We start from the raw sequence: 24,756 nt of genomic DNA on the forward strand, positions 1-24,756 counted from the left end.
AGCCTAGGAGCATTGGCTCAATAGGTCTGATTCCATACCACATGGTTGGCGATGAAGCTTTTCCGCTGAAGCCATTCATGATGAGGCCCTATCCAAGACGAGGTTAGTTCGAAGTTATTTCCATTTGATATATCTGCCTTTAACGCACTCTTTATGCTGCTGTTCAAGTAAAGTATGGTGTTCTGATCCTTTTATAATGTTCACTAAAGCTACATTGAACTCTGCATGTAAATTGCAACCCTTTCAGTTGACATAAATCAGCGAGATATAAGTCTGCACGATAGATAACACTGGTTTAGCCACTTAGCACGTATAGTAAAATGAAGAATTGCTTGAGGTGTACTGTTTTCCTTTTTCTCAGAGCTGCAGAAGTTCAGGAATGACCCAGCTCAGCGGCAAGAGTACCTGAAAAGGGCAACATTCAACTATCGCTTGAGCCGAGCAAGACGGTTGATTGAAAATGCCTTTGGAATCATGTCAAGCAGATGGAGAATTTTGCGGCGACCATTTCGGGCATCGGAGGAAACGACACAAAATATTGTGAAGTCATGTGTTGTACTGCACAACTTCCTGCTGAGTTCGCCGCAATCGCGATCTGCATACAGCCCACCGGGTTTCACTGATCATGAGGACTGGGAAGGCAACATCGTAGAAGGATCCTGGAGAGCTGGCAGTGACAGTCTGCCGGGCATGGGGGACCTCACCACTATGTCTGGATATCATTCAGCAAGGTAAACTATCTCGCAAGTGAAAGCATGCACAATCAGGATTCCCTTGTTTGGCCACTGATGGTGCTGCATTTTGTTGCTTTTGCAGGACAGCTATGGATATGAGCAACCACTTGGCAACCTACTTTATGAATGAAGGACGGGTGCCATGGCAGGAGAGGATAGTGACCCGCGCGGGAATACAGGTAATGATGCAGTTTTCAATCATTTGCTCAAAACATATGTTGCAGGCGCATAAATTCACAATAATGCTGCACAAATTGGACAGCATTCTTTATTGCCGGAATGTAGCACAGTATTCATTCGGGCAGCTCCATTTCGGCCTCAAAAATAAGCGAATGAATCTTAAACAGTATCTCTGAGCGTTTTCTTGCAGGAAGCTTTCGCAGCTTTGTGGCCATCCAGTTGGCCGCCTCCTGGCATTCGTCTGGTGGGCTTTCGGCCCTGGGTACTGCAAGCTTCCTAGCAGTCTCAATTCTGCTTAGTGTGCTGCTGCAGCTACCCAGTGCTTCCTGCACAGCTTCTTCGAATGTGTCATTCTTTTTTCTTTTACTGTAATGACAATGCAGCAGTTTTCATGGGCAGTTACACACACATACAATGTTTTGCAGGACAAATGAACAATGCAGCTACCGAGACTGTGGTGTCGAGGAAAGTCGCACTTGGGAAGGCTGCGCTGGCGGCTGGGCTCTGTTTGTGCCACTGTTGGACCTTGGACGCATGAAAAGAAAAATATCATCTGTTAAGAGAGATACAATGTAACATTCCTTGAGACAAGCTCACCCGGAAGATGCTTCAGTCTCAGTTGGGGTTGGACTGAGCAAGCTGAAATACATAGAGAATGCGTTTCGATGAGACAACAGGATATGAAACGTCCAGTATGTGGTGCACAGCATTTTACTACCAGGAAGTCAATTTATGCAATGCATTATTATCCGTCTTTGTAAGTAATAAACTATTTCAATTAGCAAGTGTGTTTCATGCATGTCTGTTCTATGATTGATCATTCACAATAAATTCACAAGTACCCACCCACAGCTCTCTTCATCTGAGGCGATTGTTCTCCCAGAGCATCTGCATTGACATCAACAAATAATAAACAGAAGTAAGTAGACGTGATACATAGTAGTGCTAACAAAATGTGACAAAGCATACATTTCATCCAGCACTTCTTCAGCAGGCGATGGGCTGGGCCAACTGCATATAAGATTTATCTATGTTGAATGAATATTTGTCAGAGTACCACATGCAGGTCCCAGTACGTAAACAGAAAGAAACAAAATACCAATCGCCTGCAGCACTGCTGGTTGACAGTGCCTCTTCGGCCTGCTGCAGGTGTCTGTGAGGGCAGGAATCATTATGTAAACACCTAATCTAAGCATTGAAGAACATAGTTAAATATAGGATTAGCACCTACCTTTCTTGTGGCAGTGGGATATTCGTGGTTAATCTGGAAAGCAACCACACAGCGAGTATTGTAATCCACGATACACGCACATATGTTAACATTTCTCAATTATGCGGCTATATGCAAATAATAAACGCTGTCCTGTATCGTACCGTAAAACCCCCGAGCAACAAAATAATGAAACGAAAAAGTGAGAGTAATTTAATAGTTTTTTAACTGTTTCGATAATGTCGCCTATGCGAGAGCAGTGAAATATGAGTTTGCAAGCACGGGATATCGCAGCAATCAGACGAGGGCAGGAAAATGTTGAAAATTGGAGTGGTATGTGGCAACAAATGCAGTCACTAAATGCTGCAACATGGAGAAAGGGCGAGCGCACGGCCGGCAGAAAACAAAACCGCGAGCAACCGAGTTTATTATTTCTTCGTAAAAATAACATGCATGAATGTGTTCTAGGATGAAAACTCCGTATTTAACGAAGAAATACAGAAATACGTCCGGCTGTGTGCCGCACGAATGCGCCTCGCGCACGGCGCGTAGGCACATGCCTCTTCAATGTATCGAACAATACAGCACCATTCTTGAACATGATAAGAGAGCGGCCGTATCCAGAAATTAATGTTGCGACTGGACTTGATCAACATAAGATTAAGAATCGTCTGTAATGAACATGCCCGAGAGGGTCATTTCGTTTCCTTCGGCGCGTCAGCCGTTCACGTGAGCCACGGCAAAGCTAAGTCGCATTTCTGAATACGGTAGTAAATGCACCCATGCACTAGCGAGCATACATTTACCCAGGGAGCAAATATTCCAATATATGCACCAGATCAGGTCCCTGTGCGAGCGGGAACAGAGGTGAACCACACTTCACAAGTGCATCTTACTTTTCGGCGTAGTACGGTGTCTTCCGCAGGAAACTGTCTAGAATATAATAGTATGTCCATTCACTTTTCGCTTTCCCTTCTTTGCCGGGAGCACCACTCTTGTAGGCCTTCTTCTCCAGCGCTACCTTAAGCCAGCGGTCGCGGAAGCTTCCCCGCTGCCTGCTCGCCTGCATGGTAGGTACAAACACAATCACATGCTCACACATGTTCCCGAAACATTAAGAAAATTGCACCAATTACTCACCTGTCATTCCAAACTGTTGTCCAATCATGTGCCAGCGGTTGGCACGCAGGTCCTTATCCTTAAAATCGATGTTTGATTTATCATACAGGCACGGATAACCACGCACAGTTTCCAAAAACGCTTCCATTGCGACTTCGACGACGTCTCGGTGGCAGTGTGGGAAGGCTTAACAAAAACAGACCCCTTGACTGGAAATGGCCTCTGAGATTTTACGGCGTGCGTGTCTGAGATTTACGGCGCGCGTGTCACGGATCCCATAGGTTGATTCTTAACTTATGCCACAGGTGGCGCCACAACAGCGCGGCTCGCTTCTGATTGGTGGTCGTTTTGCGGCTGCCACGAAAAATGGGTCTCGCACCCATTCGCGCGTTTGCCGCGCGTTGCTGCCGCTTTTCGTGAATCTTGCCGCGCGCGACAGCACCGCTCGACGCGCGCGGCGTGTCGCGCGCGTTTTTGTCGCTAGTGTGGACGTACCATTAGGCACTCGGGCTCACAGTGTTATTCTAATGAAATAACTAAATTCTTAGTTATTAACTTTACTATTTAACCCGATTCGCTTCTTCTCTGGTGTGCGCCAATACCAGTATGACTATGCCGCAACAACCGTGCCCTTACCTCAAACAACCCCCTTTTAAGAATAAGTGCCGGGCCTCCCTGGACCCCCCCCCCCCCCATATGTGCCACCGCAGCAGTAGCGACGCCCTCTCCAGCTCTGCGTGGTCACAAACCAAATGTGGCTCCTTCAGTCCGAATCACTGCTTCGTATTCTGTAGGGCGCTGTTCTTCGTCCAACTCCCGGGTCTTTCTTGTTGGTTTTGCTACGGGAGCTAGAACCTATGAAACTCTCTCTAAGGCGACGTTAGTGAACTTCCTCTCGATGAAGTGGAACGCATAACCGTCAAGTTACAAGTAACAATGCAAGAGACTTTGTTTTATCTTTCTCCGGCGCATAGTGCATCAAAATTTGGTAGTCTTACCGTCTTGGTACGTGCAGTGGCATACGTCAGATGCGGTACAACTGGTCTCCAGTAGTACCTTATCCGGCTCTTTCTCTTCGCAGCTCTTCTTGCAAGCCACTGGGGTGCAGTTTCCTGTTCGCGAGGAGGATGCAGAAACAATTCTTGGCAGTTGCACTGAGTCGTTCGACAATAGACATTCCATGCAATACAGGATATGCATAACAAAAATATTATATAACCAGTAACGAACACACTTCTGATACAGAATATATGTGTTCCGCAGGAGTATCCTCCTCAAAGCAAAAAAAAAAAAATGTTACAGCATAAAGCCATGCGGTGCTTTTTTTCCGACTGACAGTCAAGGTTCTTGATATGTTCAAGGGTAGTTTAAGCAATATACATACCTTTCCTCCTCTCACAGTGGCAGATGTTATTTCTACAGATGGACTGTTTCAGTTTGTCTTGCGGAACCACTTGCTTGCAATAGTCCAGACATTTTGAGGCCGTACACTCTTAAAGAAACATACCACTAGATTAGGCAATTCAGCACAAGGTCACACAGCATGATAACCTGACAATGGTTCGTTTGCTTTTGGTTTATATGTTAATGCGTGCTTTGCTTCACTCACGCTGCCTGAGTTGATAGATTACAGGCACGTCTTACGGAAAATTAGGAAGGAACCATTCTTTGATGCAGACTGAATTCACGCTTTGACTTAACAAGAATCTCAAGTCTGACGAGTTTGCGCCTGCTCTGCATGGCATGCGGCATGAATCTAGAGCAAATCATTTCATTAAAAAGGGACACTATATAGCACAGAATATGCGCTTCGGGTCCTTTTCCTCACAGACCGGAGGCGGAACGACGTGCAGCCCACATGGTTGTCGAGTAACGTGATCAGGAATCACTCCTCAAGGTTCCCATGTATGGGGCTCCGCTCACTTGGGCTAGAGCTTGTCAATGCTAAAGCTTGTCAATTTGAGCTAGAGTTCACTGAAATGATTGGTTTCCGCTAATCTCTCTCATGCAAAGATGTTACACTCCATCTTAAGCACGACATCTTTATTCCCAAGGCAGCATGGTTGCACAAGCCACACTAGGTTTCGACCTATATGGCGCATTTAACAACGCGGCTCGTGCTGCCATCTATGCTGACGTCAGCCAGATCTCTTGCGGCTTCAAAACCTATACTCCTGCATCAGTAGCCTCCTCTTGTCCTGTAACGCTACCCTGGTCTTCGGTTCTCAGCGGCCCCCCTCTTACATCCTGGGAAGCTTCGGCACTTTCCAAGGCTCCGATCTTTCGCCATTCCTTTTTAATTTGGCTATGCTGCCCATACTTACTTCCCTTCGCTGCATCCTCTCCTTCAGTTTCTCTCTCTACGCCGATGACATTACCCTCTGGGTATCGGCAGTCTTTGATTGTCACATCGAAGATAGCCTCCAAAGTGATATACGAACACGGTAGTAGAGCATGCTGCCGTCATGAAGCTACAATGTGCCTCACACCGCCGCATCGACACTCTCCCTCTATCACTGCTGACGTTAGTGATCACGCCATTTAAAATCTCTCTCAAAGTCGGGTACTTTGCCTTTTAGTTCAGGCCAACCGACTGAACACTCATACTCTTCAAAATCTTAGTACGGCTGTCGATCACACCATCCGCCTCATAGGGCGCTCGTCCAACAAGCACGGAGGACTCCGCGAGTCGGAACTTCTGCGTTTTGTGGACGCCTTTGTCTTTAGCAGACTTACGCAATCCCCGCCGCACCTTGACCTATCCCGTGCGGATATCGACGCCGTGGACGTTATTCTCTGTCGTGTCCATAAATATGCTCTTGGTATTCCCCAATGCATACACCGAAAGTAACAGGCATCCCCAACACCCTCCCTAAGATTGCAGAGGCCCGTTGTAAACTAGGAAGCGCAAAATACCGGACGACGGACAGAGTAAGGGACACAAAAAAGAGGTTCACGAGCGCTCGTGAACCTGTTTTTTGTGTCCCTTACTCTGTCCGTCGTCCGGTATTTTGCGCTTCCTAGTTTACAACATGCATCACCAACTAGCCCGGCAGCTTGCACTCCTGAATTGCAGAGGCCCATCGCACCTCACAGTATGCCCGTCTCGCGTGTACCACTACTGGTCGGCATACACTTCAACCTTAACCCATCGACTTTACCTCGATTAATTAGTCCAAGCGCACTTTCCCCTACCATGATCAAAATCTACACATCCCCCGTTTACCCAAGAACATGCACCATGCTCACCATCCAGAACGACGGCAAAAACGGGCGGAAGCCTTTCAAAATGCCTTTCCAATGCCAAGTATGCGCTCCAAGTCCAAGCGGCTTAATATCCCTCCGGCCTCTCCTACGCCCTTTCAGCCGTTGATTCTTGTGGCCGCCTTAAAACGGCTGCGACCGTACACACTTTTTCTTTGGAGGAGGCAAAGGAGGCGGCCCTCGCTCTTTCTTGCTCTGAAAGCTACTGACATTACCACCATTGTCAGCGAATCTAAATAAGCCATCAACAATTTCGGCGCGGGTCGGATATCCCGTCCAGCCCTCTACCTCTTCTTAAAACATCCCCCAACTAACTCTGTTACCCTTCTTTTGTTTCCCACACACGCAGGCGTAGCTGGCAACGAGGTGGCTCATGCCTGCGCCCGAGGTTTCACTGTCCGGGCCCCGGCGGCCATCAAGTTCGCCTTCGGCCACGTGGCTCCGCTTACTGCGCGGCACCGGCTCCTCTCCTTTCATAACATATGTCATCTTACCGCCTCGGTCGCCTTGTATATCTCCCTGCACACCGTAAAAGCTCTCGGTATCGCTAGATTCTGTGACGTCAGCTTCAGACCCGAACTTTTCCTGCTCCGACCTTCCGCCACGTCATCCACCCAGCTATCACCCCTCCTCAGCTTGTAATTTCTGCCCGGCCAGAGGAAAACTCGACCACATCGTGTGAGCTCTGTTCGCCACCTCCCACCAAAATCCCCGAGTATTAATTCATGGAGCGGTGGGAGGCTGCTCTACGCAGCCCAGCGCCTGATATCGAGGACAAGATTGGGCTAAGAGGGTAGCGGAGGCCTGCCCAGCTCGACCTCTCTCCCTCCCCCGCTGCCCCCTTCCCTTTTGGGATAAGGCTGTCACTCGCACTTGAACAGAATCATTAGGAGAAAAAAAATGGCGCTGATATCACTCGTCGGTTGAGGGAATGCCGGTATGTATGGAATACACGTTGTTCGCTAACCAGCCTAAGAGATATGTCAGCCCTACTAAACTTGGAAAATTCAGAGAACGTGACAAATACATCAAACAATTAGAGAATTCAGGCGTGCCTATATTTTTTCCGCATAATTAGTAGTGTCTGCGATATAAAATGGCTTTCATCCAGGCGCATCTACTATTCCGCACCTCATTTAAGGGAAAAAAAAGGAACCAAGCCAAATGCTAAAGTTACATTTACAGGTGTTGCCATGCTGCATCAAGAGGACTGTTGAGGCTCTCGGATACTTCTGTTTCCAGAAACTTGATGACCTGAGTAGAAGGGTGACTGAACGAGCTGTCATTCGCTCGCAATGCGAATGTAGCTAATTTACACGCAGTCACTGAACCGACTTTGGCAGTATCGCCTTTACCACCGTTGCCATAGCTGAACACACAACGGAGTCGGTTTCTTAGCCGTGTAATGGAGCCCCTGTGTTGAAATATATACCTTCGTAAGGTAAGCAGAACCCACCTTTCGGCGCTTAGGGGTCCGCAAGGGCTCCACTATACGGCTCAGAAGCAGACACCATTGTGTGGCTACTTTAGGCAAAGGCCCTTCCACAAAGAAATCCAGACAGTATCAATTTTTTTTATCCCGGCACACTTTCATTTTTTATGTGCTATAGTAGCCTATGTTCAATTTAAGTTAGAAACAAATGTGGATCGATAACAGAGGTTTGTCAAAAACCGTTGAAGACCGAAGCGCCGGCTGTCAGAAGAGCATTGAAAACAACTAAGAATGGCCAGTACAGCATCGTTGTGGCCATTAAAGGATATTTTTCGGAAAGCCAGTAATGAAAGCCTTTTAAAGAAGGTATCCTCCACATGATTTATAAAACGAGTTCTAAAAAACAAGAAACGGGCACAAACTATCCAGAAGGCGTTTTCGTAATCTGCCTCCATAGAGTATTTTATGGACGCCCGAGCGTCCTCGCTATAAGCCGTGAGTTTAAACGGCCATACACTGAGGGGAGTCGTCACGGAACAAAGGTAACAAAAAAAAAACGGATGTGGATTAGCTCAGCTAATCAAGGATATACAAAGCGAAAACTGTCGGAGTTCATCGTTTTCATTGGCATTGGCGTTGAAAACGTTCCGGATGCCGATGAGTTTGAGGAAAGGAAGGGCGCATAACTGGCTCCCTGGGTCAGTGGACGCTTCATCCGCGTTTTGAGGTACGTGCCGGTAGTGTGAGAGAGATGTGAGCTGCATGAATTAGCGCTCACAACATTGTGGCAGGCACGCGGCACTGTAGCAATAGGCCGCAGCGTTCATTCGGTGACGAACTTCTCGCCATCAGCCATTAAGTGGCACCTGCCAATGTGGCAGGGTGGGCGCGCTAGCTATCCAGTGTCCGGAACGCAATCAAAGCAGGTTTTTGCAGTTGGACACCAACGCCACGCACATAAAAGCGAGATTGAAGTGCCCACTGACGTGGGGGGGCAGTTGTGCTTCTTTCCTTTCGTGAAAATGAATGGCCTCTACAACGTTGTCAACGCCAATGAACTAAATTTAGCGCCGGCGGCTCACTTGTTTTGTTTGGTTTTTGAGGGAAGGAAATGGCGTAGGAACTGTCTCACATATCTCGGTGGACACAGGAACCGCACCGTAAGTGAAGGAATAAAGGAGGGAGGGAAAGACGAAAGAAAGAGGAAATTGAAAATTGGATTTTGAGCAAAGGCGCGGCGCAGCGGCGGAACACCTGTAACTTGGTGCAATTAGTGCAGCATGCGTAGTAGTGGCTAGAGACGCTTACCCGGAATGCGCCACTGACTAGCGCTAGAAAACACTGAGAATGCAACCGCATACGTGTCTACGTTGTCGGCGCTAATTTTGTGATAACCGTGGTCGCAAGGAGATATCGGATTTTTTCCTACATCCATCTCAAGCGTGTACGAGTGATAGTGAAGCGAAGAGACAGGTAAACATCAGAACAACAGCGCAATAGTCCCATTAGATTCCCTGTTTGTTGCATCATTATGCTTAGCTGATCCTGCTCATTGAACCGCAGTGCACCGACAAGCCTGGTTCTCAACGCTGGATTTTCTCCCCAACGACAATTTAGCATCAGGGATGTACATCGGCGTTAGCTAAAGTGGTGAAAGGCGTGAATAAAAAACACGAATCTTGGCCATACGAGAGCATGACGTTATAAGCCAGTTGCTGCTCTGGAAACCAGTATAAACCAGCCGCATTTAGTTCATTGCAGCTACTGCTCTTGACTTCTAAATATGAGGCACACCAGCTGTTCTGTGGGCGCACGTAGGCAAGCGATGGAGTAAATGCCATGGCTCACATGTAATTTCTTGACCTCTCCTTTTTTGCCACATGAACACGAAGAACTGCGGCTATACAGTCTTCTGATTTGCTGTACAAGATGCTGCGCGTTACCGCTGTCTAGCAGCTGCGTCTTCCACCTCGATTGTATTTACTATTCTTATTTATATTCTTACAACAGACCTCCACCCATTTTTCCAAAAGGCAAAAGAATTGTACCTAAAGGAAGTCGCCGAAGTGATTCTGTGTGGTAGATGCGCTTTCACGAATTTTCACGCAGCATTTTGGCGAAGCTCAGTTACAGCGCCATCGAGTAAAGCCGTATACAAATCGAGGCCAAGTGCCGTACTTCTGTCAACAGTTTTCTCAGGCACTCATTTTTCCTTGTTTTCTTATGTGTTCGCGTACTGCTCAAGGGCTGAGGTTATCCACTGTGCTCTCCCAGCAATGAAGAAAGGTGCATTCCTTCCGGTTAGGAGACGATAGCAACATACAGGGAGGCGATCTTAACGACTTGCAGTTAAGGTATCCGCTACTGCACGTAATTAATACCGGTACATGAGAACTAGTAGAGCAGGTATGATGTAACAAGTCTCCTCACCATCTTCATACGCGCAGGAACACATGTCTGACGCGGAGCACGACACGTTGACGAGTTTTCTGTCAGGTTCCGCCTCTTCACAGGCTTCCTTGCATTCATCAATCGGACATACTGGACGAAAAAGAAAAGAGAAAACACATTTGTGGTGCTACCCTCACAGCCGGACAATAACACATGAGCCGCCATTTCATGTGAAAGCGGAATTAACGACACTTTGTTTCGGCAGTACACTGCCCCGTTGCACTGCTGTGCATATCTGCAGAGGTGCACGTATACTGCCGATTTCTGGAAAAGGAGTGTTGCTTTCATGCCAAGCTACAGACTACGACTGCCCGTAATATTTGGTTCCTCCTGCGCATAGTTTGACGCGAGCAGCAGGAAAGTGGCAACTGACAGTAACAAGGAACACATCATGCATTTCATTGTGTGCCTTCCCATGAAAAGATGTTTTTTATCACGCATAAGAGCCCGTCGTGTCAATCTCTCATGCTCAGTTTATGTCACTGCGTGGTGAGCAGTAATGACTGATCCTGGCTTGCAGGTGCGTATCTGGCAGGGACTGCACTGCGTTTTTGTTGGGAGTGCAGCGCAAATATTAACTTGGATCGACCTGTTCTTGAGCAGGATGTACGTTCAACAATGTGCAATTGGTGGTGCGCCCTGTTGCTCAGGCATCCGTCTAACTGAATCCATTGGTATCTCTTTTTAAAAATCTTACTCAGCGGTATTACTGAGAACAAGAAATCGTGCAAATGCTTCCACTACCTCTACGTCATATCTATCATTAGCGCTAAATATATGAGGATGTATGAATAAACATTATTTTCTTTTAATCATCGGGGGCGGTTCCAGTGTTGGTGAACGTGGCTAGTAAAGTGTGCAAAGAATTGGTTGTCGCATGGGTGTTCGCGACGTCCCTGTGCAACTCGCCGAAAGGTTTGCACTCTGAGCACGCAATGTGACTTTAGTTGTGCACAGAGCGTTGAATGGAGATTAAAATTGCTCCCTCACAAGGCTCGGTTGATGCAGTAACGGACTGAGCTGTTGATTCCTCCACAGGGTCTGAAATAAGAAAAAAAATAAATTAAATGACGCCATACATTTCAGGGTTCAGGCACTTTGTTATGAAAGAATTAAGTGTTTGTTTGATAAATAAAATCCTTTATTTTTACTCTTTATTGACTTTAGGTATGACTTCGATAGCAAAGACTCACCTACTGGCAAATCGAATGTAACCTCTAAGGAACACTTGATACTTCGCGTGTCCATTTTTGCTAAGCGCACACGCAACAACCAAATTGATGCCAGCGTCGATACGAACAATTTCAAAGTGCATATATGCAATGTTAAGTTTTGTGGAAACTTCGTTCAGCTTTAAATCTAAACAGATCCTTTCCTATTTATTTATTTATTTATTTATACAAAATACCTACAGCACACCCACTGGGACATTAATGTAAGGGGGAACATCATAAAAGCAAGATACGAAATAGAGACGAAATAAAAATGATGCAAAATACTCAGAAAACCCTTGCTAAGACAAAATTGAAAATAACGTTGCAGAAAGAAAAACACGAGCACGACAGACGCGGAGAAAATAACATTTCAAAATACAGCACTGTTTTAGCAAGACAGCAACTTTGGGAATGAAACAAAAAACTAGAACAAAATGCACTAGGACAAGAAATGTTGGCACACTAATATTAATAGCGATCATTTTACCATATTCCAATCGTGGTTTTGCAAAGCGTTGTAAAAAGATTTGGGAGAAGCAGGAGCAATTTGTGCAGGCAGACTGTGCCCATCATGTAATGTTCATGGAAAAAACAATATCTGAATGTGTCTATTCGAGAATTGTACTCGGTCACCTTTAGTGGATGGTCGTTGAGGGCGGCAACGTAAGTTGGCTCATGCATGCATTTCTCTTTTGGAACACAAGTTTTACCATTAAGCACATTATAAGAGAAAGAGAGTCAAAAATATTTACTCCTTTTTGTAAGTAACGACCACCCTCACTTGCCACGCAAACCAGAAGAGCTTTTTGGAAATTAAAATCTCCAGAAAAAAACCTAGCAGCCCGTTTTTGGAACGAGCTCCAGTTCCTCAATATTCTCATTACCCGGGAGGCCTGCGTGTGCGGGGGTCCAGATAAGGGTTACGGGGTGGGTGGAGTGCCAGAAGCGTAGAAGACGAGCCGTGGTGCGGCATATCAGGTCTTTGGCGAAATTGGATAGGGCGGATTTTGAGTCGGAGAGAATTTCGGTGGCAGAGGTGGAGATGAGAGCAAGCTCAATGGCCGCTTCCTGTCCAATTTCCGAGTAGTCTGTGGTGATAGAGCCTGATGCGATTAATCGGACCTGATTGTTAGCGACGGCGAGGACCATGCGGGAGCCCGACGAGTACGCTGCCACGTCCACGTAGGCGGAACTGTCGCTGTACAGCTTGTGCAGGGCTTCTGGCGCAGGCTGCCCTGCGTTCTCCGTCGTGCTCGGAGTACATGTTCTTAGGGATGGGAAGGATGATGAGATGGGAGCGTAGGTCTGGAGGTAGGGGGACTCCCTCGGTAGGGTGGGTGATTGAGGCGATGCCTAGCTGACACAGTAGAGTGCGGCCTGCCGCGGCACCCGAAGTCCGCTGTGCTGTTAGGGTGGCTTCTGCCAGCTCCTCAAACGTGTTGTGGGTACCGAGGTTGAGGAGCCGGGCAGTATATGTAGGTGCTGGGGGGTAGGCGAAGGGCGACCTTCCTGCAGCTCCTGAGGAGCGCGTTGATGGGGTCCCGCTTCTTCTGCTTTAGGGGGGAGGCAGGGTTATGGGTACGCCGTGCGGCTCGTGATACAGGGTTGGGTGAGGCGGAGAGTGTTCCGCTCTCGCAGACCCGCACGCCGGTTCGCCACGCGCCGAATGAGACGGGTGGCTTGCTGGGCTTGGGACTGGACAGTTTGGATGGCGTTGCCAGGCGCACCGTGGGAGTGAAGGACTAGGTCCAAGACGCGAATCTTGGAGACCAGGGGAATTGGGCGGTTCCCTAGATTCCTTCGCCCGAGGTCTCACTTTCCGGGCTGGAGTTGGACCTCTTCCGCAATCCCAGGAGCGTCTGATTACGTTCAGAGAGATTCTTACCTACTATCGACATACCCGGCGCCTTTACGCACCGCCGGCTTCCTCCCTAACCTTAACCAAGGCCTCCCACTGGCACCAACTCAAGACCCGCACTGCTACCTGCCCCATTCTCCTTCATGCCCGCTACCCCGATGAGTTCCTCTTCTCATGTAAGCGCTGCTGGATACCTGGAGACTTTTTTCACCTCCTCCTCACACCTCCTACCTTCCCACACCCTCAATCCACAACCACGGCTGAGTCATACTGGGAGACTGTCCTAGCCAGATCCGCTGCTGCTGACCAGCGCCGGATAATTACCAACGCCCTGAAGTGAATAGCGCTCCAAGGGCTGTCCTTCGCCCTGCAAGGGCAGCCCCCTAATGGTGGCCTCGTGCCATGTTAGGGAATTTGCCCCCCTCTGTATTGCTTGGCAATAATTTTTTTCCACAACCACCGCCTCAATATTCTTTTTTATTCGGGTCCCAAGCGGTGCAAACGTATTCAAGTACAGGGCGTACGTTGGACATGAATAAGGTCTATTTGAGTTAAATTGGAGCATCCCTAAACTTCCTTTCGAGGAAGTTTAATGTGCGACTTATCCTTATCTTTTAGCAGAGGCTTACCTCATGACAAGTAATTCTCTTATTCCTCTTAGTTGCACTGGCCACAAGTGAAGATAAGCATTATATAGAGGTCTTATCTGTGTACAGAATTGTGAAATATGGTGCCTATAGCCACACGAAGAGAAAAATATTCGACAGTAACATTCACACCGAGGGTGGCTGTGATCAGCGACCTCAAACTAATGCAATCTGTATACGCCGGAGAAAGTTGTTAGAATAATCTCACACCTTTTCTATCCTTTTCAAATAGTCTCCCTCGATAACATCATATTTTACTCATATATCCTCCAGTAAAACGACTGCGTGTCGTTCCCGGGAAAACCGAAAGCACTATCAGCAAAATTTACACAAAAACATTATTTCAAAAGACAATGATAAATGAATTTTCCAGACCACACACAAAAGTGGTAAGCTTATGCAATTCGTGCCTCATACTCTACGTGAACAGAAAGAAAACGATAAAATACAAGTCTGTTTTTGCGAATACGTGTGTAAAAAAACTAGCATTCTGATGCACTGCAGATTGTTTTATAACGCCGATACATATAATAATCGACTACAATAAATTGTATTCAAACCTTTCCTCAGGGTTAGACTTGTAAAGTGCCATTCATATCCGTTACTGCAGTATGAAGAATCAGACTTTACGCATATTTTAAAATGCATCCTGCCGCTTTTCTATGAATGCCTGAGAGATTTCTCATGACTAATTTCATGCGCTTTATTTTGTCAAAGAGAGAAAGCTAATATGCTTTTAGAGTATTAGTAGACTGTCTATTAGCAAAAATGGTCCAAGTTATCAAAGGAGAAGGAATACCGAGCTCTAGTGGAGCCTCCAGCGTCGAATATTCATGTTCTGATAGCCGCCCTATCAGAAAAAAAAATCAGGGGGCACTTTGTTGTCCTAAAGTGCGGTGAGGCGAAAGCCTTTAGCACGGTAATGCTGCCTGTGCCACTGATGTGTGCTTAAGATGTTAATTATGTACACAATTGTTTGTGAACTGGAGGGCGTTTGGGAGGGATCCGTCTGATTCGACGCCTTTCCGCAAACACTCTCCAGCGTCCTAGACAAGCAGAACTACATATGCGTTGGCAGGAAGTAGCGTAGTCGTTAGCACGCTGGGCTGCGTATCGGAAGGATGGTGGTTCGAATTCCGTCGTGCAAAAAGATTCTTCTTATCGAGTTGAGCGTAACGGACGGACGCGAGCATCAGCCATTAAAGGCTTTCGCCTTAATACTTTGCCTATATATCGCTTCATTAAGAACGCCTCGAAAATCAGAAGGTGTCGCTATCTAGCGTCTGCGGCGTCAATTACCGCCATGCTGGTATGCGCGCTCCCATCCGCGGCATGCAAACCGAACGGTGGGAAAGTGGCAGAAATTGGCATTGGGCAGCTTGCGCATTCTTTTTCTGCCTTCCACAAGCTAACAGCTGGCAAAAAAGCTTTTTCACGCAGCAGTGAAAGCATTATGCCTCAAAATAGCGGTGACTTCCCTGCAGGGTAGCAGGGGAACTTTCCTGGCCAATCCCCACCGTGCGTATGTGCCATTAAGCCTGAGGTCATCATCATCTTCACCGGACGATGCGGCCGGAAGTGCGTAGGTCCGCCGTTGTGCCGATGACTGGTATAACTAAAATCTAATAACGAGTTGTGCATATCAATGTGACGCAAAGTGGTCATGACATGCCGCTGGCTGCGACACCGGTTCTGCGAGTGATGCAGAGCGGGGTATAATCTTTCCATGATATTGGACTGAGCACGCGAGATGCGGAAAATTACCGAAGGTGGTCATTTCCTGGCACCTGTTTGTAGTGGGATCTTAGTTTCACTTCAGATGTCTAGAACGGCCAGCGTGCCTACACTCAGCTTCAGTTAGAACAGCTACGGCAGTTTCTCGCTGCAGGCCTCCTGCTCATTTTTCCTTGTGGGAAAGTTAACTCTTTGCACGGTTCTATAACGCATTTCAAGTGCATAAATTAGCGCACTACAAGGAATGGCTCATTTTTTTTTCACATAGCTACATGCACACGCACTATCGGCCGCAAAAGTCTGAGATTGCATTTTTTCGTAAGAAATTACCGTATCGTTGGCGCGCGACCAAGTGCAGCCGTATTTTTACCACAGTATAAAACATGCATGTTCTGTGAGACCTTCATAAATTTCCGGCTGTCGGTTTACATGACTGCACCAAAATTTGGGGGACATTTAAACTCCGCCTTTAAGGGTACAGCTGTTGCCGTTGCCCACTCAGACACGAACAGTGGTTCCTCTTTCACAATCATTATTTGAAAGACCCCACGACGTGCTTAAGAAGCCCCGCTTCAGCACAGCCGACCGTACGAACGCGCCTGCCGAGTGGCGTAGCAGTAGAATGTCTGACTCGTGACCCGATAGTCAGATTTCCGACGCACCGCTGGCATGGTTGGCGCAATCTATGGGAGCTTCTTGTAACGACCCCCTTTTCCGTCAGTCCGGATTTTCCGTCACGCTAACGGCAACACCGACACCGGCTTTTCTGCGACACGGGGACTTTACGCTTTCGTGTAATTTTTCTTTTCCGCCCCAACCACAACCGGAAAACTTTTACTGCCAACTGTACCTTCTGCTCAAGTTCCAACTAAAGCGTCTGTATCCCGACTTTGCTCGTCCTTTCTCCAGGAAGAAATTGGTAAGAGCACACACATAATACGCAGCCAAGAAAAATAAACGCTTTTGGGTTGATGCGTGCAATTCAAAGACGCCGCTCGTCTTCGAACAGTCGGGAGCGGTGCAAATGAAAGTTTGCACTTACGCACATGCCGCGTCGATATATTCACGGCGCATGCTTTTGAAGCAAATTTTTCCCCTTCGGATAGTTAGTACAGCAGCGGAAAACAATATCATGGTAGGCGATCGAGGCATGAGCTAGTCTCGAACCATGACGATATATAGAAGAAAAACGCTTTCGTCGCAGTGAAGACGGCGTAGCGCATGTGTTGATGCTTCCGCCGCTCGCCACTCAAAGGAAGCACGGCGTTGCGTGCGCTTAGTTCGAGGCTATTTTTCTCCTCGCCACAAAAAACTCAGTGTACAAAGCAACTGCAGTCGTAAAAAAGAATTATAGTTTAGTTCTGTGTGACTCCTGAATCCTTAGCCCTAAGCAAGCTATAAACATAACTGTAATATTGCAGAAACAAGTCTTATTAAAAAACAATACCCAAATCCGAACAGCGAGCTTGTTTATTCAAGCCGCATATATGCAGTTTAAAAATGTAGGTCCCAGAGGCTTTGTCTTAGAGTAGGGCGCCTGCACTGGCTACAATACCATAGCATGCCTGTAAATATATCTGAACACACCGCACACGCATGTGACCAAAATTACGCGAATTGTTGTACTTACTTAAGCACAATACGCTACCCGCGGAAAAGTCGCATCCGAGTCCAAATTCCTGGCATGCTTTGGTCTCCTCGTCAGTGCACTTTGTACGCTGTCCGCCTGTCGAGGAAAGCAAAATTTTCCGTCGAGTCATGACATTGTTCCGAAGCAAGAGATGAATTATTCCCTCTTGTCTTTAAGAAGGTCGGAGAGCGTCCGTTAGGGATTGTACGCCCCAATTCGGGAACGTCCGGTATTCGTTAAGCCTGGGCAGCCGCAACGCGTGCAGTATCAATGTCAAAGTTTCCTCTGCCCATGTCTCCTACACGTCTGCAAGTTCCCGGATTGCACCAAAGAAAACACTTGCATGGCATGATGCCGAAGCTTCGCCGGCAGAGGGAGAGCGTGTCAACGTTGCAGATTGTAAACATCCGCCGAGGAGGCGCGCTGCGTTTTACACGCTCTGTCCACATTAAGCTCCACTTACCCATACACAGTGCACCTCCCGTGGAGAAGTCGCATCCTAGACCCATTTCCTTGCATGCTTCAGTCTCCCGTGCATTGCACTTTGTGCGCTTTTTGCCTGTGGGGTTAAACCAGCAAACCTGAAAACTTAATTCCGCATTTAGTTGGCACTATCCTCACGGCAGATAGTGGTATTTTGTGCTCCTCTAATTGCAGCTCACAAAGGATAACGAGAGAAATACCGTCTAAATGAAGTCCAAGTATATTTTACGAGACTCCTATAACTTCTATCGGCTACAGGCCACAATCTGCGTGCTGATGACTGCTGAATTCATGTAACTAGGAGTAGAACTAAAGTGTCTCAGTGGGCAGCATTTAACCAACAGTCACTTTGTGTTCAAGTGCTCTTAGCAATGCATTGGGCTCGCATGCGGCTAACACCCAGCGATTAATTTGTTTTACCTAAACAAAGTGGAGCTCCAGCGGAGAAGTCGCAGTCTCGGCCCATTTCTCTGCAGGCTTCGGTTTCCCGTTTATTGCACTTCGTGCGCGTGTCACCTTTCAAGCAGGACGAGAAAGAAAGTTTCCGTAAAATAAATGTTGCTTAAGTTCAAGGTGCACTGCGTTTTTAGCAGCCGCGGTGGATCAGTGGCTATGGTGCTCGGCTGCTAACGTAAGTCATGCGGGTTCGATCTTGGCCGCAGCGCTCGCATTTCGATGGGGGCGAAATCCCAGAGTAATATGCAATGTCCCTGCACGTTAAACAACCCCAGGTGGTCGAAATTATCTGGAGCCCTCCACTACGGTCTCCCACATACCTTGACTCGCTTTGAGACGTTAAAATCTAAACTTGAAACTTAAGCGATATGCTTACATGCAGCTTTGTATTAACTCACGAATGTGCTTCGAACATGCAACTGGGCCCAGTGTCATTTCTAGTGGAATGGTGACTAAGTATCTTCTGCTGAAGAGCTTGCCAACACGAACGCTGGGGTGCGTTTACTGTATGGTGTGTGCAGTCTCTCCGAAAGCTTAGCTCAGAACCTTCACGAACGAGTACCTATTTTAGGTTTAAATCGCGTCATTTTATCGCGTCTCCGAGTTTCTTTCGTATGTTTTTAACATTCCGTTGTCCGCTAAAGACCTACGAATCCTTGTGTATATGCAAGGGGACAGTCAGTTGTGTCAATTTCGGCACTTAGTTCCTCCAGGTCGGATTGTGCACATTTGGTTGTGGTGTACTGAACCGCGATGAACACCACGTGTATTTGTCGTCTCAACTCAGCTTTGCGTGTGCGTGATAAAAATTTAACGGATACTTCAATTTCATCGACACACGTTTTACAACAGATATCTAATGATAGATTATCTGTTTGCGGGAAAATACGGTGGTAGCGCACAGCATGACTTGGCATTAAAAGTTGCATTTGCCCATCTCACAACGCGTTGATTTCACAACAGGTTCGCACATCAGTGCGGAATATATAGCATGTTTGGCAAGGTATCGTATGTAAAGTTCAGTCCTGAAAATGCACTTGGGCTATGAGAAACGTTGTAGTAGACGGCTTCGAATCAATACAAAACGTCCAGCGTTCCCCAATATTATACACCGATAACACAGAGTGCAGGAAAGGTTTGTTTTCATTTCAGCCCTGATTATACGCTCTGATATTAAGGTCAGTTAAAGCCCTGAAGACACTACAACATAAACTGAAAAGAATCCATCGGCTGGATACGCGGCAGACGGTGTCAATATACATATGTGAGTAGGTACGCCTGCAATCTTAGTTTGCAAGATGCGTGCAGTGTCCGTTTCATTTTGTAAGACACTGGAATTTTCTCGACAAAAAACATGAACATCGTTTCACTTGAACATTTGCATCTAGTACAGAGTTGTTATTTCTCTGTGCATTAGGTGTTAATAAAAAGCAGCTAAACATCACTAGTCTCATTACCCAGGCAGAGTGGTGCCCCGGCGCTGTAGTCGCAGTCTTTCCCCATCGATCTGCACACCTCCTTCTCTTCTCCGTCGCACTTTCTTCGCTTTTGATCTACGCAGAGGAGAAGCATGCGCAAACAATGCTTCAGGTTCAGCATATTTCCCAGTTGCTGGCGGGCAGACATGGGCATCCTCACAAGGGCAGACACTCGTGAGAGCACCCTCACTCACACCTCATGAGGGATTCAGTCGGTGAGGTGAGGGTGCGGAGGCAGAGGTGGCGAAGTGTGGGTGAGGGAAGGCAAGGAGCACGGTTTGAGGTTGACGGTGTGACACAAATTTCCTTCCTGCCATTCGTAAAGTTTCCCGTTCGCAGTGTGGCCGATTCCGGAACACGCGCGGACGACTAAAGGAAGATTACAAGACAAGAACTATCTGAAGTCGAGCTACTTTCTTTCGACGACCCCATGGACGGCGGTACTTGTGCCACAGAATGTTACCAGAGCTGCCTCCCCGTCCCCGTACTGCCTCGGATACTGGCGCTGCCGAGCTGCCGACAGGGGCTACACCCGCGGCAGCGTAGCGGCGATCGCTCCAAAGATGCTTCGTGCCGAACCCTTGCCGCTCCTAAGAAGGCCGGCCCTTCTTTCGCGTTTCTTCGCCATGAGTGCATGCGTTCTTTATTGGAGAAGAGGGCAAGGAAGCTCTGCGCCAGACATAAGCTCCACTGTCTTGGACATTCCGCGATAAAAAGCGAATACTTAAGGTTGAAAAAAGAAAGCTTCAGAATTAGCAAGGCCCCTTCGATCTCAGTTACCGAGAGGGAAAATGCGTACCTATCTGCTGACGGAGATTGTCATTGAACATATGGTTTCTTTTCTGTTCCCGTCTTCCGTGCGTAATTTTCTCCTTCCTCAGTAATGCGACAGCGTTAAGGCCGCTTCTCCGCAGAAAATCCGACGTCTTCGTCGGCGACGACGAGGCCGACATTGTGAGCTCGAAATCCCCAGACAAGCAACGTAGGTAGGTCACACTTGGATTATCATAACCTGCCTGCTGGATTGTGAACAAACTTATTGCCCTGCAATCATCATGAGCAGCATGACAACGCCACTGCAGGACAGAGGCCCCTGCCTATCTCTCAAATTAACCTTCTCCGGTGACAGCTCCGGCCGCCATATATCCCCGCAAACTTCTTAATCTGATCCGCCCACCTAACCTTCAGCCGATCCGCCGCGGTGGCTCAGTGGTTAAGGCGCTCGTCTACTGAGCCAGAGTACCCGGCTTCAAACTGGACCGCGGCGACCGCGTTTCGATACAGGCGAAACGAAAAAGGCGCCCGCGTGCTGTGCGACGTCAGTGCACGTAAAAGATCCCCAGGTGGTCGAAATTATTCCGGAGACATCTACTACACGGCACCTCTTCATACACATGGCACCTTCCTCCCTTCCCTTACGACGCGGTTCGGGTGCCCATGGAGATATGTCAGACAGTTAATGCGTCATTACCTTTCCTCAAAACCAGCTTTGTAAGCCGCCCCTTGCTCAACTTCCCTTCCCTTGGAATCCAATCTGTTACCCTTAAATATTATCGGTTATCGTGCGTTCGCATTACATACCCTGTCCAAGCTCCTTTATCCCTCTTGATTTCTACTAGGATGCCATTAAGTTAGCTGTTGGGCTAGTTGGTATTACAGATTTAATTTGCTAGTTCTCCCGCGCATCGAAGAAGGACGAACGCAGCGCTGACTGACAACTGTTTATTTATAGACGCAGAAAACAGCTGAAGTATCCTCAGGCCAGCGCAGGCGCACACCGCGCAAGAAAAAAAAAAGAAATGCATCGCACATCTATCACAAAACCTGTGAAAGACACGTTTTCTTGCGTTATACAATACAACTGAGGTATCGCTGGCGCTTTATGAGCCAGCTTTTTTGACATAATACGCCTCTGTTTTTTCACGTGTGTTTGCAATCCGCTTCTGTTAAGAATCCTCACACTTCCAAGTGAGGAAAGTGATACCTCAGTTGCACTGCATAACGCAGAAAAGACGTGTCTTTCACGGTTCTTGTGGTAAAAGTGCGATGCGTTTCGTTTTTTTTTTTTCTTGCATGGCCTGCGCTGGCCTCAGGATGCTTAAGCTGTTTGCTGGTGAAGACAGGCAGCGCCTGATTTGAAATCAATGAGAAAAGGCTGCATTCTACGGCGAGTAATAGGTTCCTAAAGAAAACAAGACAAAACATTTCCCTGCCCAGAAGGGCAGAATATTTCAATGCACTGACAGGTAAAACCGGGAGCAGTTTCTTACCAATGCACAGAGGAGCACCAGCGCTGAAGTCACAATGGCGCCCCGTAGTGTTACATATTTCCTTCTCTTCCTCATTGCAGCTCGTGCGCGTTTCATCTTTCGAAAAAAAAAAAAGAGTGCTTTATCGACTGTGGGCGAGTTTAAAACGCGCAGAACGATTATAAGACACGCCAAAATTAAGGTGTGAGTAGCAGCAGCAGAGGCGTTCACTGACTGTTTGATTGCGTTGGGAAATGCTGGTGCCAGGCTACCCAACGATAATAAGTAGCTTACTCATGCAGACAGGTGCTCCTGCACTGAAGTCGCAATCCAAGCCAATTTCCTTGCATATCTTTACTTCCTCGTTGTTGCAACTTGTTCGCTTTTTGCCTGCAGATGTAAATCGAAACTCATGAAAAATGGGCTACTTCAAGAGTTCTTAGAAGCGAGACCACCTATAGAAAAGAATCTCTTCGCGAGTAGCGAGGCGTGTTTCAGTCGAGTATATGTTACTCTTCTTTTATCAGATTCTTTTCTTGTATTTGGATCCTAGTTTTAACTTCTGACAAAAATTGTCATTCGAATATTTGCAGTCGAAAACCCAATTCACGCGACAGGACTGAACTAGCGGAACCGGTGTTCTTGCAGGACAGCGGATAAAAGAATTACCAAACGGTTATAAGAGTCGGTAATGCGATGTCTTTGCGCAGCTCGTCACACACCACCTGTCAACGCTGGCAGGTGGTGCTACTATCCACTCTCCGGGATCTTGCTGAGGCAGCCCCCTTCCAGGTGTCGTTTCGCTCTGCTACTACCTGCCACTTATTACCCGTCAAGTGACAGGTGACCTGTCAAGGGGCGCATTACGCCGACTGCGGCGGCGCACAGTGGCAGGTGGCGTTCCGCTCTGCCACTTGGGCAACCGGTTGCGCCGCCAACGACTGCGACGCGGAAGCCAGGAACGGGCGCCTAAGAGCTGCGCTACAAGATAGACATAGTGGAACAAGGAACAGACATCACAAACGCTAGCCTCCTTTGGGGTGTCTTTTTTTTTTAGCTCTACATAAGTGTCCTTACATGCCAGCTTTCAGTTTTATAACTCCAAACACGAACTAGCCGAGCTTTCTCTCCGATGTTTCGCTCCGATTGGCCACCTGACTGCACCTGATACTGAAAAACAGCGCACACAATACAGGGAGGAAGAAAAGAAACAACAACACGAGCGCTCGTGTTGTCGTTTCTTTTCTTCGTCCCTGTATTGTGTGCGCTGTTTTTCAGTATGAATACATACCACTCGCCCAGTCTTTTACTTCTGCACCTGAAGGCGGCAAGGAGGGAACCAACAGATGAAGGGAGTGCAAAATCTGTTTTCAGAGAGCGGAGATAAGCAACAGTTGCTGTCTAGAGCTGACGAGTGTTGACCCCACGCAAGCATTCTGTGGTCCAACTCGTCCGTGCACGGGACCGCAGTGTCCGAACTCATCCCACGTCACCACACTGGCGCGACTCTGGAGGGCTTCAGAAAGCTGCTCCCAAAGACCAGTGCCGGCATGCACTTGCTCTTCGATTGTGCAAACTGTTGTGTTTCCGCGTGCATTTAGTGAATTAGCCTTAGAATAGCCTTAGTCCTTCCGCCGCGAGGCATCGCCAGAGTGGAGTGTGGTGGGGGAGGCGGACAGGAGAAGGATGGAGAGGACATCGCAGTGACATCGCTTGTGCATACGCGAGGCGGCTGAAAATCTTATCAGAACGCGTCAGGCGCCTCGGCAGCCGTCACGCTATGCTCCAGGTACTTTCCAAACCGGCTTCGTCTATGGCCGGGCTCAGTCTACAAATGCGGTCGCTGTGCGCCACAGGGTGCGAATGATGACCGTGTGAGGGCAGAGGTGGACCCCCATGCCAGATGCGTAGGGAACGCGGGTACACGCCTCAATACCAGCAGCAGCAGCCGGACCGCTCTCGAGATCAAAAAGTGGCTGCTTTCCTCACTTGCGGCACCTTCCGAGACGGCGCCTCACGTGGCCGATAATTATCGCTTTCCAGGGAGAAGAGGAGCTGCGAATTCCAAGTGTCTGGCATGACGCGCCACATGCTAATGGGCACTGTGCCGCGTTAATGGCACTGATCGCCATGCAGTGCCATGCAAGCCATGCTGATCAACTAGAAACCATCTACTCCAAAATCCCGAGAGCACTTTATATTAACGCTGTGTTAGTCAGCTATTATAATAAAATTTAACCTTAATCAGCTCGTCCGCACACCCACTTTCGTTCAATGTGCCTCCAGCTCGATATTTTATCTGGTTTTTGTTAGCGTTTTTATTTTTCTTCGTGGAATCGTGCACGTTAGCCTTAACGATCACCGATTTCTTGTCTTCGCATTACATGGCCTGCGCACGCCCATTTCTTGTTCGTGCTTTCGGCTAGGATGTCATTAACCCGCGTTTGCTCCTTGATGCACTGTGCTCTATTTCTGTCCCTCGCCGTTACACCTATCATTTTCCTTTACATAGCTGGCGGCACTGTCCTCAACTCAGGTTGGACGTCCAAGTTTCTGCTCCATAATTTAGTATTGGTAAGATACGGGTGCTACGCACTCTCTGATGGTGTAAACGTAG

The 24,756-nt window shown here is 47.8% G+C and overlaps 1 protein-coding gene and 1 long non-coding RNA gene across 12 annotated transcripts in view; both read right to left on the minus strand.

Annotated features, from left to right (window-relative positions):
• The window catches only part of LOC144100779 (uncharacterized), a 320,982-nt gene that overhangs the window by 41,527 nt on the left and 254,699 nt on the right, over window positions 1-24,756 (minus strand). For 5 of the 7 annotated variants that reach the window (XM_077633622.1, XM_077633626.1, XM_077633623.1 and 2 more), the window contains 10 exons: window positions 22,434-22,529; window positions 22,161-22,256; window positions 19,870-19,965; window positions 18,377-18,472; window positions 17,937-18,032; window positions 17,474-17,569; window positions 11,381-11,431; window positions 10,370-10,480; window positions 4,628-4,735; window positions 4,242-4,355 (listed from right to left, as the gene is read on the minus strand). In XM_077633622.1, the coding sequence (XP_077489748.1) occupies window positions 4,242-4,355; window positions 4,628-4,735; window positions 10,370-10,480; window positions 11,381-11,431; window positions 17,474-17,569; window positions 17,937-18,032; window positions 18,377-18,472; window positions 19,870-19,965; window positions 22,161-22,256; window positions 22,434-22,529 (960 nt within the window). The remainder of the gene's footprint in view (window positions 1-4,241; window positions 4,356-4,627; window positions 4,736-10,369; window positions 10,481-11,380; window positions 11,432-17,473; window positions 17,570-17,936; window positions 18,033-18,376; window positions 18,473-19,869; window positions 19,966-22,160; window positions 22,257-22,433; window positions 22,530-24,756) is intronic. The other 2 variants (XM_077633625.1, XM_077633624.1) reach the window with 2 other exon arrangements.
• LOC144100773 (uncharacterized) lies at window positions 987-3,507 on the minus strand. Of its 5 annotated transcripts, none has more exons than XR_013307842.1 (5): window positions 2,146-3,128; window positions 2,014-2,067; window positions 1,761-1,925; window positions 1,362-1,553; window positions 987-1,280 (listed from the first exon to the last, which is right to left on the minus strand). It is a non-coding gene; the product is annotated as an uncharacterized LOC144100773 (long non-coding RNA). The 5 variants fall into 5 exon arrangements; XR_013307840.1 differs by lacking the exon at window positions 987-1,280 and adding an exon at window positions 3,265-3,507 and having other exon boundaries at window positions 1,361-1,553; window positions 2,146-2,178; XR_013307838.1 differs by lacking the exon at window positions 987-1,280 and having other exon boundaries at window positions 1,361-1,553; window positions 2,146-2,178; window positions 3,021-3,134.

This window comes from Amblyomma americanum, chromosome 8, assembly GCF_052857255.1.
Source record: "Amblyomma americanum isolate KBUSLIRL-KWMA chromosome 8, ASM5285725v1, whole genome shotgun sequence".
Lineage (NCBI taxonomy): Eukaryota > Metazoa > Arthropoda > Arachnida > Ixodida > Ixodidae > Amblyomma > Amblyomma americanum.